General features: G+C 48.9%; 1 protein-coding gene across 1 annotated transcript; it reads left to right on the forward strand.

The window, feature by feature from the left end:
* Positions 1-6,062: 6,062 nt before the first annotated feature.
* FOXF1 (forkhead box F1) lies at positions 6,063-16,177 on the forward strand. Its single transcript, XM_058155048.1, has 2 exons — positions 6,063-7,518; positions 15,107-16,177. Exons 1-2 carry the CDS (start codon positions 6,456-6,458, stop codon positions 15,262-15,264), a joined length of 1,221 nt encoding a protein of 406 aa, XP_058011031.1. The 5' UTR covers positions 6,063-6,455; the 3' UTR covers positions 15,265-16,177.
* The last annotated feature ends 263 nt before the right edge of the window (positions 16,178-16,440 follow it).

Genomic DNA, 16,440 nt, shown 5'->3' on the forward strand with positions numbered 1-16,440 from the left:
TCATTCTGGCCACCTTCTTCCCAAAAAAGAATTTGACGGCCCAGTTTGTTCCACCGTTCCCAATAAACCTGCCGGGGTTTCCTTTCCTCCATATACTGTATACATTATACCTGTATACTGTATACCTGTATACTGCACGAATCAAGAAGAGGGCCGTGAAAATATTTACAGATCCCTCACATCCTGGAGATAAACTGTTTCAACTCCTACCCTCAAAACGACGCTATAGAGCACTGCACAACAGAACAACTAGACACAAGAACAGTTTTTTCCTGAAGGCCATCACTCTGCTAAACAAATAATTCCCTCAACACTGTCAAACGATTTACTAAATCTGCACTACTATTAATCTTCCCATCACCAATCTCTTTCCACTTATAACCGTATGATTGTAACTTTGTTGCTGGCAATCCTTATGATTTATATTGATATATTGACCATCATTTGTGTTGTGAATGCTGTACCTTGATGAAGGTATCTTTTCTTTTATGTACACTGAGAGCATTTGGACCAAGACAAATTCCTTGCGTGTCTAATCACACTTGGCCAATAAAAAATTCTATTCTATTCTATTCTATTCTATTCTATTCTATTCTATTCTATTCTATTCTATTCTTAGGAAAAGTCTTTAAATAAAACGGCCAGGTTTAAAAGTCTTGGGAAGGAACCGCCAGGAAGAGCGTTCGGCTTTTCGACAAGGGGGAAAAAAATATGTTTGAAAAGATCCGGAGTGCCCTACGTCTCCCTCCAATTAGTCTCCTCTTAGGGTCAGGCTATACCCCCTTCGGATATCCCTGTACAGTGCCTGACACTTATCAAAATGAGAGGAGAGGGGGAGGAAGAGGACACAACAGCTTGTACCTCCTCGCTTTCCCCTTCACTTAAAGGGCGAAAGGTTGTCAGGATCAGGATCTAGGATTCTAGAGGATTGCAGCTTTAAAAGAGGCTTCTTTCTTTCCCTTCCTTCCTTCCCTCCTTCCTTCCTTCCTTCCTTTCCTTGTGTGTATTGGCGACCCGACTTCAATGGGCTAAAAAGAAGGAAGGCAAGAAGGCTGTTTAGAGTCAACGGTTGTTTTGTATTCCTTTCTTTGCAGCGAAACAGTGAATTTAGCATTAAATAAAGAAGGAAGTCCAGAAAGGGGGATTTTACTGCATTTTATCCCACCTTCCACCTCCACCCCTTTGCATCCGAAGGAAAAAAAAAACAGGATCTGGCGATGCGCCTTGAGCTTTCCTTGGGAGAGAGAGAGAAGAGAGAGAGAGAGAGAGGGAAAGAAAGAAGAGAGAGAAAGAAATGGGCCAACTCAGAAGGAAACCCACCAGACCTGATCTCCCAAGAAGAAGGAATATTAGAGAGGGGGGCATTCCCCAACACAGGTTTTAGTAAACCCCCCAACATCCTATTCGACTTTATCTGGATGCAAATGCTGTATAGGATCTCAGCCCATCCAGCTGAAAACTTTTTTGACCCCCCTCCCCCTCAAACCGTGTGCCTGCCTGGATTTTGTTCCATCCTCTTTGGGAAACCGAATCACTTTGTCAGGCGAACGGGGGGGACATTTATTTGCAAGGGCCTACCACCCCGAAGAAAACTTGCCTTACTGGCTAAAATCAACCTTAGATCTCAAACCCAGGGCTGGAAGATACTCCCCAGAAACGTCTTCTGCTGAGACGCAACCGAGCGCGGTGCTGGGATTTGGAGGAGGAAGAGGAAGGTCAGCCAGGACGCGGCGGCCTCCAATTCCCAAGACCCGCCCAAGGAGGCCCAACTCAAGCCCCGAGGGGCTGTGATAACTTTCCCTGCGCCAAAACGCCCCGGCCTCTTTCAAGGGGAAAAGGTGGCTTGCCGGAGCCCCCGGCAACCAACCGAAGAGGGAAAAGAGAACAGCGTGGGGGGGGGGGGATATCGGTAGCCTTGGACCCGCTGCTAAGTTTCGCAAACTTGTTGCAGGAGGAAAGCAAAGCCGAGCCAAGCGAAACAAAGGTTGATGGGGAGAGTCCCAGCGATGGTACAGAGAGAAGATTCGGGCTAGATTCGGCCGAGCGCTGCTGCGTTCTGACACCCAAGAGGCTTCCAAGCAAGCCCACCTGTTTGGGTCGTGAGAAGTCCTGCCGCTCCGAAACTCGGGGGTGGGGGGGAGGCAGCTTAGCGAACCACCCTCCCCTGCTTGGCGTTTTGCAGGGAAAGGAAGAGAGAGGCCTCTGCCCTGAATGGCGTGCAGTCGGGGGAGCGGGGGTGCAGGCCTCTCCCGATTTGGAAAAGCCAGCCCGCTCTCTACCCGCAGAGAAAGGCGGGTTCACAGGACATTTTCCTTGCTTTTACCCCCCTCGCTTCTCCCCCCTACACCCCCCCCGCGAACACGGCTTCCTTCAAGGGACTCCAGAGAAGCCTTTCCTCCAGCCCGTTGCAAAACCGGCGCCGTTTCTCTTCTAAGCCCCGGCAGAGAAAGTTTTGCGGTGAAGAACGCAGGGCGCGCAAAGCCGGGGGTGGGGTGGGGGCGAGAAATCTCTGCGCCTGAGTGCAGCGATCCCCAGACACACAAACACAAACGCACCGCAGTTGCTCAAATCATGCAATCAATTCAGGTTTGCTGACCTTAAACCAGACCGTGAGCTGAGAAAACTGAGCAGCTCTCCTCCCACTCCCCTTTTAGCCCCCCACCACCAAAAACGTCCCTGCCAAGAAGGCGCAACCTTGCAATATACCTCGGCCCCCCCACTACACTCTTCGCAGCGAGCCTTGTGCGAGGACAGCCTCGCAGCGGAACCTCTCGGTTGCTCCGCCGATCCCTGGGATGCAAAGGACTGTGGGGGGGAGGGGGAAGAGAACCAGCCCTCAATTTTTTCGCCCCACAGGCCCCTTCCTCGCCCTCCGAGTAAGGAGGATCCGAAGGGAAGGCCTGTTTCTGCCGCGGTTGGGAAATTTGATGGGGGGGGGGTTTGAAGAAATCCCTCTGCTTGTCGCCTCCTCCCCCCTCTCTTTTTTTAATCAGGGAGAGAAGAAAGGCGGTTGTGGGGGCAGATAAGTCGCTTTGTGAAATGAAATAGCTCTGGGTGATCTCACAGACGTGCGAGGCGCCCCGCAGACGGCCGATGCCTCTTTCGCAGCGGGGATCCCAAAACCAGTCCGAAAATCAAAGTTTTCTTTTAGAGAAAGGCCCTATGAAAAGCATGTCTCGCACCCCCACCCCCACCCCCCACCCCCGACAAGGGAGTGGGGAAAAAAATCCCTTTTTGGTCTTTTTTGGGCTGCGTTTAGTGGCGGCGGGCTGCTAAGTTTAAACACGCCAGGCCTTCAGCATTTAAAAAACTATAAAGAAACAGGAGGGGGGAAGGGGGGGCAGACTTGTTGATCTTTCTCCTTCCACACCCCCCCCAACCATTAGGTGCTGAAGCTAAACTCTCCGCCTCCGCCCTCCGAACCCCTTTAACAACTTAATGGTGCCAAATTTACCACGCGCGCTTGAGAGAGAGGATGGGAAAATCGGTAAGTGGCTTACCTTATTGAGTGGCTTGGAGGCCGGAGAGTAGATGAAAAGGATTTCCGGGCGGGGGGTGTTCATTATATATATAAATAAATAACCCCCCCCGTTTCATATATATACATGTATATATATATATATATATATGTATATATATATATATGTATACAAATATATATGTATATATATATATATATATTAAAAAGAGGTGGGATGAAGGAAACCGAGAAAATCCTGGTTTTTGGCTCCCGAACCCTCTTTATTCAGGAGTTGTTTGCGTGGATGCGCTGAACAAACACAGCCCCGCGTGCGCGCGTGTGTGACACCCGTTGCTCGGGAGAATCCAATAATACCGACGCCTTCGATGATACTTTTTTTTTTCCCCCAGAAGAAAATGTTTAAGCTGAAGGGGGAGAGAGGAGGAGAGGTGGGGGGGGGGGAGAGAAAAAGGGAGAAAGCCCTAACAAACAGCAATTTAAACTGCGTGGGCCATTCTGAGCCCCGGCGGGGGGAGGGAAGGGAAGGGGGGGAGAAGCCTCTGGACGTTTATTAAAGAAGGCCCGGGGACGTGTTTACGTTGCGTTGTATAAACATCCTTCTTGTCTGTCTGTATCTCGGGAAGGAATCAGAAACATGGGCCTTTCTTTTCTTTTTCTTTCTTTCTTTCTTTCTTTCTTTCTTTCTTTTATCTTTTTTTCTTTCTTTTTCTTTCTTATATCTTCCTTTCTTTCCTTTCTTTCTTTTATCTTTTTTTCTTTCTTTTTCTTTCTTATATCTTCCTTTCTTTCCTTTCTTTCCTTTCCCCTCCTTCCTTCCTTCCTTTCTTGGTGGGTGAGCTGTTCTAAACTCACGAGGGGGGGGGGGGAGGGAGAGGGAGGGAGGGAGGGAGCCTTAAGTTCATCTATTCTATCGTTTTCTTCATTTTCGTTGTGGGTAAACAATATTGTGTAATCACCATTGTGGGCAAATTTGTTTTTTTTCCCCTCCCTTTTCCTGAGGGGCTGATTCGTTGGGGGTGGAGGGCGCGAATCAACGTCTCTAAAACGTGTTCCCCCCGCCCGCCCCCCCCATTTCATGCATTTAAAGATGGAACATCTCGGAGGTGAATGTCACCAATGCACAAATACCCCCGCCTACGTTTGCAACGGTTGTGGATTTTTTTCGGGGAGGGGGCCATGCGGGAGTGTTTCCCCCACGGCGGCTGGGGTATGGGGGGGCAGGGGTGGCGGTAGTCCAACCCATCGTAAGGATCAACTTTTCGGCTACAAATAAACATCGTAAACGTCACATCTGCCCGGCGAATGGGTGGCATTTTTAAAAAAAAACAGACCGCCAAGAGACCCAGGAGAAGATAACAGTATTTTACGTGGGCGTATCTTCTTCCCAGTTCCCTTCCAAAGGAGAAACCTTCAAGAAAGGGGACGCGGGAAACGGGGGGGGGGGGGCCGGCAGAGGAGGAAAGGGTCTGCTAGAATGTTGAGTGGAGATTCAGTAACATCTTAAACCGTCTCCTCCGGGCACTAAACTGAGAGCTTATGCACCAAGACAAATTCCTTGTGTGTCCAATCACACTTGGCCAATAAAAAATTCTATTCTATTCTATTCTAAACCAAAGAATGTACAGTATTATTTACTGCAGTAAATCCAGAAAGGTCTCGGTGGGTTGGAGAAGCGCCTTTCTCTCCCCCCCACCTCCACTCGGCCGGAGCTTTCGAGGGGGGGGGACGCCGAACCGAGGCCTAGAATCAGCTTCGCAATAACTCTACAACATTCCCTTAGATGGGGGAAGGAGTGGGAGAGAAGGGTAGCTGAGTTAGGAGGAGAAACGTCCTCCCTATTTTTCCCTGGGGAGAAAAAGTCGGGGCTCCCTTTGGCTTCTCGCCGTCTCCCCGAAAAGAGCCGAGGCCGAGCGAGCCTCTTTGCCAAAGAGCGAACACGCGTTCCGGGGTGTGTGTGTGAAAAGGCCTTCCTTCCCGGGACAGCAGCGGCGAAGTCCGTCTCTTTTCCAACAGGCCAAAGCGGACGGCGGGGGTTGGGGGAGGGGAGGGGGAGGGCGAACCGCTACAGAGCTGCTCCGTGTTGGAGCAGGGGAGGCGCAGGGGTGGCTTTCCGCGCCCACCAATGTTGAGTTGAGCGGCGGCGGCGGGGAGGAGAGGGGGGAGGCCGGGGCAAGGGGCGCGGGGGCGGGGTCTGCTCCCTCTGCCTCTTACGTCGCGCTGTCAAGAGCCGCCAGGCGCCCGCTGACTCGCGATAAAGTGAAAGGCAGCCGCTTCGGCTGGGGGCAGACCGGCGACTCCACAGGCGGAGCAGCAGCGGCAGCGGCAGTTCCCGGCTGGCGGAGACCCGGGGGGCCTGGAAGGAGGAGGAAGCGAGGGGCAGGCGGGGTGGAGGCGGGAGCAAAGAGGAGAAGGCCGGATCCTCCGCGGAGCTTGAAGAACCGGGAGGGGGGAAGGGCGAGGAGGAGGAAGAGGAGGAAGGAGATTGTAAATTGAAAGGAGGAGCAGGCAGAGGAGGAAGGGAGGGAGGGAGGGAGGGAGGGAGGGAGGGAGGGAAGGAAGAAAGAAAGAAAGAAAGAAAGAAAGAAAGAAAGAAAGAAAGAAAGAAAGAAACCCCTGTGCCGAAAAGCAGCAAGATCCGGGCAGCCGCTCCTAGTTTGGATCCTCGGGAATAAATCCGGGGGTGGAGGCGGGAATTGGACACCTTCCTTGCCAAGAGGGGCGCGCCTTCGCGTCACGGCTTCTTCTTTTCCGGGGTTCCTCCGAGGTAGCCGCCCGCCGCAATCGGCGCTTGGAGAAGAGCCGCCCCGCGGATCGCAGGCCCTCGCCGGCGGCGGCGGAGGAAGGCGGGCGGCCGAGCGAGCCGGGTGAGCGCGCGTGCCCTCGCGCGCCCTCGCGCCTGGGAAGGCCGGTTCCCCCTCCCTTCCTGCCCCAGAGCCTGTCCTTAGGGAGGGGTGGGGGCGCTCGGTAGCCGTCGATGACCGCAGGGCTGCTGCTGCGCGCTCCTGCCTCTCGCCCGCCGCCGCCGCCGTTGCCGTTGCCCGAGGCCGGGGCGCTTGCTATGTCCGCCGCCTCCGACAAGCCTCAGCCGCCGCTCGGACCAGCCGCCGCCATGGAGGCCGCCTCGTCTACCAGTTCCTCGACGCCCAGCAGCAGCGGCGGCGGCGGCGGCGGCGGCCCCAAGACCAAGAAGAGCAACGCGGGCATCCGCCGCCCGGAGAAGCCGCCTTACTCTTACATCGCGCTGATCGTCATGGCCATCCAGAGCTCGCCGTCCAAGCGGCTGACCCTGAGCGAGATCTACCAGTTCCTGCAGGCGCGTTTCCCCTTCTTCCGCGGCTCCTACCAGGGCTGGAAGAACTCGGTGCGCCACAACCTCTCGCTCAACGAGTGCTTCATCAAGCTGCCCAAAGGGCTGGGCCGGCCGGGCAAGGGCCACTACTGGACCATCGACCCGGCCAGCGAGTTCATGTTTGAGGAGGGCTCCTTCCGACGGCGACCCCGCGGCTTCAGGAGGAAGTGCCAGGCCTTGAAGCCCATGTACAGTATGATGAACTTGAATTTCAACCACCTCCCCGACAGCTACGGCTTCCAGGGACCCTCCTGCCCGCCCAGCAGCCTGCCCTTGGACGGCGGCGCCCTGGGCATGGTCAACGTGGACGGCATGGGGCTGGCCCACTCTGTGCCCCACTTGCCTTCCAACGGCGGCCACCACGCCTACATGAGCAGCTGCGGCGGCGGGGGAGCCGGGGCCACCTCGGCCGGAGGGGACTACGGCCACCACGACGGCTCGGTGCCGGCTTCCCCGCTGCTTCCCGGCGGAGGGGTGATGGAGCCCCACTCGGTTTACTCCGGCACGGGCCCCTCGGCTTGGGCGCCCTCGCCCGCTCCTGGCTTGAACGGCGGCGCCTCCTACATCAAACAGCAGCCCCTCTCGCCTTGCAACCCGGCGGGCAACCCGCTCTCGTCTGGCCTCTCTTCGCACTCGTTGGAACAGCCCTACCTGCATCAGAATAGCCACAACGCTGCCGAACTTCAAGGTAAGGCTCCGGGGACGGGCTCCGGGGGCTCTTGGACCAGGACTGGAGACGGGCGGTCCGAGTTTGGGGGGAAACAGGTACAAGGCTCGGGGAATGTTGAAGGCAAGCGGCCGAAAAGTGAGAGGTTTCGCTGCCCAGCTGAAGGCAAAGCGAGTCGGGAGATCTGGCGAATGGGCGGCTTGAGAAGCTGGGGAGTTGGGGAGAGAAGAGAAGAGAAGAGAAGAGAAGAAGGGACGCGGGTGGTCGCGCAGGGAGTGGCAGGCCTGGGGAGGGGAGGCTAAGGAAGGCGAGAACCGCTCCGAGCAATTCCGGGTTGTGCCTCTCTTAGGGAGTAGCTGGCCACGGGACAACCTTCCTTATTCCTGGCGCGTATCCCTTCCCTGGCGTCTCCCAGCCGTGGGCCAAAGAGACTCCAGTCTCTTCCTCGTGGGAAGGGAAGAGGGGGTCCCCCCCATAAAAAAAGGCAGGTGAGGCCTCCGCGAGAGGATTGGAGGGGGGGGCAATGTTCCTATAAGGACGCCTTGCCTCGGAGGGCCCTAATGAAAAAGCCACTCTTAAGAAACGAAGCTGAAGGGGAGAAGAAAGAGGGTCGCAGAGGGAAGGGGAGATCGGTGGGGTGGTCTCCAGTCAGCCGAGGTGTGGGTCAACCTGGCGGCGCCAGGAAGGGAAGGGGTCTCAGCTCCCTGCCTCTGCAACGTCCTGCATTTACCCGCTTTCCCAAAATTGCTCAAATAACGCTGTTCCCCTCTCCCCAACCACGAAGAAATCCGGCAACAAATGCAAAAGGCGGCCAGAAACATGATAAGCCAATTTCGTTAGCCATAGAACGGTCCCGTTTTCCTCCGATTTAAGGGGCTAAAATGGAGACGAAGAGCGAGAAGAATTTATTTAACCTCCTGGCACTCCTATCTCGGGTGATGTCAGAGCCTCGCCACGCGTGAATATTATTTTGGGTTTCGCTGCTATGTTTCTTAGAAGCCCGGAGGATAATTCGGCAAAATCCGCCGGTGTGGGGTCTGGATAGAAAGAAAGATAAGACTAAAAATCTCGACACTCTTCCATTTGGTTTTAATATTTGCTGCAGCCAAAATTTTATGCAAATGTAATTTGGGCAGAAATGATTATTTGGGTTGGTCTCACGATCAGCCAGATGTTTAGACTGGATTTATCCACCCATCGAGTACCTGGCATTATTATCATTATGAGTGGCATTTATATCCTATTATTATTATTATTTTATTTATACAAAATGACAGTATACACAGCAAACGAGATAACTATCCTGGATTTCCTATCACAGATCACTAGTTGAACACTTCCCAAGCGTTTAGGACTTCTTCTTCTTCTTCTTCTTCTTCTTCTTCTTCTTCTTCTTCTTCTTCTTCTTCTTCTTCTTATTATTATTATTATTATTATTATTATTATTATTATTATTATTATTATTATTATTTCTTCAATTCAATTCACAGTCTGATACTGGTAAAATCTTAACAGTTGAAGTTTTAATCAAGGACCTAAGAGCTTTTAAAGGTAATGTCTGAGTATAGAGGCAGTTCCTAGTAGGATGGGGTTTTGCAAAGTCAGAATTTTCAGGTCTGATAAATTCAAAATCTCCATATATCTGGGCAGCCCTTTGGGTATTGGTCCAAGGATTCCTATTAATATTACTATTATTATTATTATTAAATATTTAATCTTCAATTCAATTCACAGGCTGGGACTGGTAAAAACTTAACAGTTCAAGTTCTAACGATGGACCTAAGAGCTGCTGCTATTATTATTATTATTATTATTATTATTATTATTATTATTATTATTATTATTATTATTATTAGTCATCGGCGTAGTAGTAAATGTACTTTTATCCATCTATATATTATTATTATGGCTGGCATTTTTATGCTTCTATCCAGCATTATTATTATTATGGTTGGTTGCACAATCAGCCAGATGTTTATTATTATGATAATTATCCCAGATAATAATCATAAAACGGAGGCCATGGGGATGAGAATTCATTCTTTCACCTCGATTTCCTCCTTCTGGTGGCCAAATAAACAGGAACAGTTTTAAACCGTGAAAACAAGTGGCTTTAGAAATGGGATTGAAACTTATATTTAATTCTCTGGAAAAACAACGAATATTAGCTACGTAGCAGAAATATTAGCTACATAGCAGAAATCACTATTTACTTCTAGTTAAGAAGGCTTGACTAAATTTCAGGTTTCTGCTTAAATTGGTGGTTTGTCTTCTTAAGTTGATTTTATCTATTAGGGGGATACTGATGGAGGAATAACCTCTGTAGGAATAAAATGAAGGTGTAAATCTTTTTTTTTTTAAATTTTTTTGATCATTTCACTATCCTGCTTTATATTTTTACATGCACCAAACAAGCACAGTTTTCTCCGGGTATGTGAAATTGCATTTCCCCAACACTCTTAAGCTTACTTGGAGGATCAACTAGTTTTCTGGATTCACACAACACAGGAAGCCCCCCCAAACAAAACCAATAATAACACATTTAAGGTCATCAAAATTTATTATGTCATCTGAATGCCGCTGCTCGGTTTTTCCCTGGTTAAGTGAGTCTTATGAATGCCGCTGGAGTAGAGTCGGGACACCTGAATTAGGCGCTTTCGAGCTGACAACCAGAGCTTTTGATGGCCGTGCCATTTCGCTTTGGGCCCCTATTTGAAAAGCTTCAAGAACGTCCAAAAACCCTTCCTTTTGTCGCCCGCCTTTTTCTTGGCTCTCAGAGCAAAATGGCATTAATCGCACGAATAATATTCCCAATAATGAAGCCCCCTTGCAAAGTCACGATTAACGGTGACCGAAGATGCTGATCTCCCCTGCAATTGAAAAAAAATGAAATGCAATTGAAAAAAAATGAAATGCAATTGAAAAAAAATGAATTTTTTTCGACCCGCTTATTTAATTTTCCTCCCCAAGAAATCGAGCTGGTGTTTTTTTTTACAAACGAATTCAGAGACAAAACAATAATCAAGTCCTTCCCAGCTGGTGGTCGTTTTTAGAGCCGCCTTTAAAAACAGCTGTAGAGATCGGCTTTTCCAGGCGTATCCCCCGAGACATGTCCCCGCTGAGAAATCTGGAGCCCTTTTGATCTCTCTGGTCTTTCTCCCCTCCCCCCCCGCCCCGACAATTTTGTTTGTTGGACTGGGGTGGGTGGTGGGAGTTGTGACTTCGCCCTCGCTTTCCAACTAAAGCATCCTCAAACTATCCTTATCCCCCCGCTGATTGAATCAGGAAGAATCAGTCCCTGTGTGTCTTGCAAACTTGGCTACTTCCAGAAAAGATGAAGATTAAGAGTGGGTAGGTGGACGGGTCCTACCGTTACGGGTGGGGGGGAAAATCCACTCGATTTCTAAGCAGAGAGAGACACCAGGGTCCAAGAATTGGTGAGCCAGTGAAAATCACTGCTTTTTTTTAAGAAAGAAAGTGAAACGTGATCTTTCCCACGTTTTTCTTCCTTCCTTCCCTCCCACCCACCCCCACCCCGCTTTCGGTTTATCTCTCGCTAGGGAGAGATAACCTAGGTAAGACCTCAATACAGTTGAAGTGGTGAGAAGGGCGCTTTGAAACTGACCAGGCCTTCCAGCGCGAAACCGGCAAGCCTTTGGGAGAAAGCCGCGAGGCCTAAAGAAAGGCGCGGTGCCTGGCGTGGTATTGATTCTCTCTCTTCCCCCCCCCCACACGCCCAGTTTCAATTCCTCGTGGGTGGAGGAACCCAAACCTTCCCCGAAGAAAAGGAACGTTCAAAACTCGGCTCGCCCGTCTGGAACACGCGCGGCTCGCTTTGCGAATCTCTTTAGAATCGCGGAGGAACGCGGGTGGGGGAATCGAGAAAGGGTCCGCGCGGGGCAGCGTTCGCAAAGTCGAAAGGAAGCCGCTTTGCGACTGAGGCCCGCAACGGCCACCTTGGGGAGGGCCGGGTGCGCAAAGATAGCAGGCGCAGGGTCCCCCACTCTGCTTCTTAAATCGGATTTAAGACACGGAGAATTCAAGGAGTTGCACGCGCGACCCTTTGCGCAGAATCTTGCCTGACCGAAGTCAAAACCAGGCGCAAAAAAAAAAAAAAAAAAAAAAGGATCTCCAACTCCGTCGGGCTAGTTCACCCAGTTGGAATCGGGAAATTATGAAATGATAAATTGGAAAGGATGGGTAGATTGCGCGCGGCTACAACAAGATCCAGAGACACGCTGAACAGATGGGCTCTCCGGTGTCTCCCCTCCTTTGCGATTGTGGTGACACTCAGACGACAACAACAACAACGTCTGTGTATCCGCCCTTTGCGGTCCCCCTCAGTGCAAGCTTGAGGATTTCATGGCAGCCTAGCCGAATGCAATGACATGTTGCTAGTTTCTGGGCAAGATCAGTTTCATTTAATTAATACACAGATTAATCTTGGTTGGTTTTTTTTTCACACGTTCGATTTTATGGTGTCGATTTTATGCTGCCTTGTTTTAATTGCAATGCTTCTGACACCAACACACAAGCCAACCCCGGTTGGAAGGGAGAGAAGGTTTACTGAGGGATGGAAGAAGTTAAAATCACGTCTCAGCGTTACTCAGGGGCAATTATTCCAGGTAGCCCCATTCCCCCACCCCCGCTCTCCCGTCCGTCCATCGGGATGAAGGTGTGGTTGGTCTCTGCCTTGGTTTAAGTGGCGCGATCTTTTAATCCCACCAATCTTCGGATTTTGTCCAGGCTATTAACAAAGGACACCAACTAAGCAGAACTGCTGGAAGGGGAAAAATTTGAGGAGGAGAAAAAAGAAAGAAACTTTTTAAAAAAATAAAATAGGGTGTGGGGCGGGGGAATGACCGCCAGCATTTCAATTTCTTAATGCCTCGTGACCTTTCCACCATCTTAGCAATGTATTGGCCAGGAGGTTTGCAAGGGGTGTGAAAGGACCTGAAGTTTGATTTTTAAAAAATAAAAAATCCACTTTGGGAGTAGGAGCCTCTTGGAAATGTGGAGGAGATAGAATAGATGTGGGTGTAACATTTACACTTACAACATAATGTTTAGAATAGGATGGTTAAAAAAAAAAAACCTTAGAAAAAATCCGATAACTCCTTTTCCAACTAACAAATATAATTTCCTACTTTGGAAAAAGTGCTACTGGATTCTTTCTACCGCGATTTTTGGAAAATAGAGAAACCCTTTTCCCAGCAGAAATGGGAACCGAGGCAAAAAAACAAAAACAAAACTACTATTACTACTTTTTAAAAAGCACTTTGGCAGAGGTGTGTAAACCTGGGCACAGATTTACCTTATCAAATAACTCTAAAAAATAAATGAACCGAGATTAAGCTCTGCTTCTATCTCAGAACCTCCCTGTGTAGTAGGTGCGTACTCGCTCAAGCTTATAATGCACCCTGCAACAGTGCTACCTTGAAATATTATTTAAAATAATTTAATTGGTCAAGCTGCTAGCTCTCATGCTTCCATTCTTTTGGCAGGCAGGCAGGCCTTAAGGCGCTTTTTCGTTAAAAACGAGACAGGAGTTGATTCTTTTGCAAGGGTAAAGTGCAGGCCAACCTTGTCTACTTAAAAGGAAGCCCCACTACATTGGGTGGGACAAACTCCCTAATAAATTAATATCTCGTTCCTCCTTGAACACGAATAAAAGTCTAGAAAATGTCCTCGTGGGAAGAGTTACTTGGAAACCGATGTTCCGACTTGATTTCTTACTTGGGTTTAAAGATTTCCAAAAACTGTCAACAGCTGCAAGGATCTGTAAGTATCCATGCCAGAAATTATTTTATGGCTTAGGCGGATTTTGCAGCCTCAACCAGGCAAAAGTTGCAGGTCCCCTGTCTTCCTGAGAACAAGGAGGAAGGTTGAGCTCTGCTTTTAATAAAAGGTCTGTTTGTGATCCAGGGTTGGGAAAGCTTTGTTTGCATTTATTGTAGATCTTCGGTAGGACGCAGAAATCATGTAGTCATTTGGAACAATTAAAAAAAACAGAAAAAGAAATCGGGGGCTTGTTTTTCAGTGAGCTGGAGGGAAGCGAGCCCCCCAGTTCGTCAAGAAACCTAAAGCAAGGCACATGAGTTAGCACCCCACCCCCTCCAAATTTTCTCCTTCCTCAGCCAGTCAGGAAACAGACAGTCCCATCCCATCCTGCAATTTGCAATTGGACAAAATTCCTCTTCTCAACAAGTGGGAATTTCCTTAAGCCAAACACAGATACACACACACACACACACACCAGAGAGAGAGGGGGGGGAGGGAGGGAGGGAGGGAGGGAAGGAGAGAAAAGTGTGAGAGAGAGCATGCATCAAACTCAATAATTTAATCTAATTGGACTTAATAGTTGGAGCAGAAAATTTTCCATCCAGGAACAGAAGTTGGACCAGTTGACTAGGAAGATAAAACAAATAACAATCTTGCCAGAGATCCAGAGTTGATTAATTAATTTAGTTCGTTTATCTTCTGTTTTTTTGATTCCTAATGAATCAGTCATGTAACTGACTTGCAAAACTCACTTTCCACCCCTGTCCTTTCACCTGCATTTTGGCGGGGAACAAAAATAGATTTGATTTTTTCCCCCCTCAAATGGTCTGTGGGTTTATGAGCAGTTTGTGATAGGTACTGAATTCTACTGTCCAAGCAAAGGGAACATTTGGCCATTCCACGTTAGAGAACAACACCGCATCAGTTTGAGGCTATGAAACCTCTGGCAGCCATAGGCTTGTATTCCCACAACACTCTTGTCAAAACTGGCTTAACCATGGTTGACTCAAAGGCCTCAAACCGATTTGTTGGGTTTGCAATCAGTAACTAATCAACAAAGCCCTAATTGGGTCGAAATGTGGATAGTAGTTTGTGGCTCCATGTATTACAGCCAGAAAATCATATATATGATGCATTCAGCTGAAATTAATCATTGGATAATGCCTTTAATTAGGAGTAACTATAATTTAATGGATACACTCAATGAGATTATCTATCTGTATTTTGTCTAACCACAGGCCAAAACGGTTGAGTGCTTTTTATTCTCTCTCCTTCCTTCCTTCCTTCCTTCCTTCCTTCCTTCCTTCCTTCCTTCCTTCCTTCCTTCCTTCCTTCCTTCCTTCCTTCCTTCTCCCTCCCATCTATCCACCCATCCACCCAACCATCTTCCCTCCCTCTCACACTGTTTGTATAAGTCTTTCTTTCTTTCTTTCTTTCTTTCTTTCTTTCTTTCTTTCTTTCTTTCTTTCTTTCTTTTCCTTCCTTCCTTCCTTCCTTCCTTCCTTCCTTCCATCCTTCCTTCCTTCCTTCCTTCCTTCCTTCCTTCCTTCCATCCATCCATGAAGTTAATCATAAAAGTTGGTGTGTGTTTAAAAGAAGCCCTCTGGTCAACCACAGCAATATTCATACTTAGATTTAAATAACCCTTCTTATAATTGTCAGCTACAACAAAAACTATTGTCTCCATCTTTCTCCAAAGCAAACAGAATTCAAAAATCACCCTCTAATCCAGCAGTTTTCATGCTGAACCAGGAGGTCTCCAGTGTGACTGGTCCAGGCCATTTCTCTCTTCCTCTCCTTCAACTTTCTCTCTCTGCTTTGCTTTCAGGAATCCGGTACCATTCCCAGTCTCCGAGCATGTGCGATCGGAAAGAATTCGTCTTCTCCATCAACGCCATGGCGTCCTCTTCCATGCATTCAGGAGGCAGCGGCTCCTACTACCACCAGCAAGTCACATATCAAGACATCAAACCTTGCGTGATGTGACAATGATGCTGGGGAGTCCCAGCTTCTTCGGGGGCGAGGAGAGCGAATCCCGAGGGATCCACGTGAAAACTATGTAGGACTTCCTGCTGCAACTCTTCGTTGGGAGCCACAAGGCCTCCTCAGAAGTTCGTCTGTTTGTTGTTCATGAGGTATATAAATATTCAAGACGCCAATGGAAGGAACACTTTTGTCTTTCGGGCAAAGGGGGTGCATTTTGTGCATCTTTGGGGGGGCCAGACACCCCCCCAAATGCCCAGCGTCGCTTCTTTCATCCTGGGAGGAATCCTTGCCCCCCAAATCCCCCCAGCCCTGAGACCTGCTACACTCCTTTCCACTTTTGGATTCCTTCTTCCAGGGTCTAAACTCAGTCCCTTTCCAAAGATCTACCCTGCCCACTGCCCCACTCCAGCATGTAATGTTCCATTGTAATGAGCCTGGATGAAAATGGATTTTAGAAATGGAGGGACAGACCTTACAAGAAAGGAACAGCTGAAGGACAATCCCTGTGACAGCAACTGGCAAGACTTTTTTTGGGGGGGTAGTTCTTCATTTGGCAAAAGTTGGCCTGTCATTTCGGCTTTTCGGGCTTGGCGCTATGGAGAAAATATATTCCGCTCACTATATCTTTGACCCCCTCCTTCAGAGCAATGGAGAAACGAATCCCCACATAATTCCTTTAAAGGCTTTCTTCCAAAACCATTTTCCAAAGTTTTCTCCATCGGAAAGGTTTTTGAAAGACCTCGCCTCGGGGGACACACAAGCCCGCAGACAGACCACAACCAAACAAAACAGGATTGGGACCACCTTGTACAACGGGGCCTGATGTTCTAAAACTCACTTTCCTTCCGGCTATACAAAAAGCCTATTTTAAATATTAAGTACAAAATTACAAAAGCACTTTGAGAAATAAAGGTTGAAAATGGGAATAAAAAGACTAACAAGGCTCACATGCTTATTTATTCAAACTTTTTTTTTTAATAAACCCCAACTTGGTTGAGCAGTATTAGAATGGTTCATGGGCCGGCAATATTTGCTGTCAAAATTGTATGGATGAGGAAGGCTGAGTGACTGTTACTGGGAATGTATGTTTCAAGAAATCGCAGCAGCGGTATCAAATCTCTGAAGGGCACAATGACCCCTGCTGCCTGCGTTTTATAGAATTGAAGGATGGTTTTT

Source organism: Ahaetulla prasina, chromosome 12 (assembly GCF_028640845.1).
Source record: "Ahaetulla prasina isolate Xishuangbanna chromosome 12, ASM2864084v1, whole genome shotgun sequence".
Lineage (NCBI taxonomy): Eukaryota > Metazoa > Chordata > Lepidosauria > Squamata > Colubridae > Ahaetulla > Ahaetulla prasina.

Coding starts and splice junctions, on each gene's coding strand:
- FOXF1 (XM_058155048.1), top strand. CDS start 6,456: ATGACCGCAGGGCTGCTGCTGCGCGCTCCTGCCTCTCGCCCGCCGCCG. Junction 7,519..15,106: donor CAACGCTGCCGAACTTCAAG/GTAAGGCTCCGG, acceptor CTTTGCTTTCAG/GAATCCGGTACCATTCCCAG.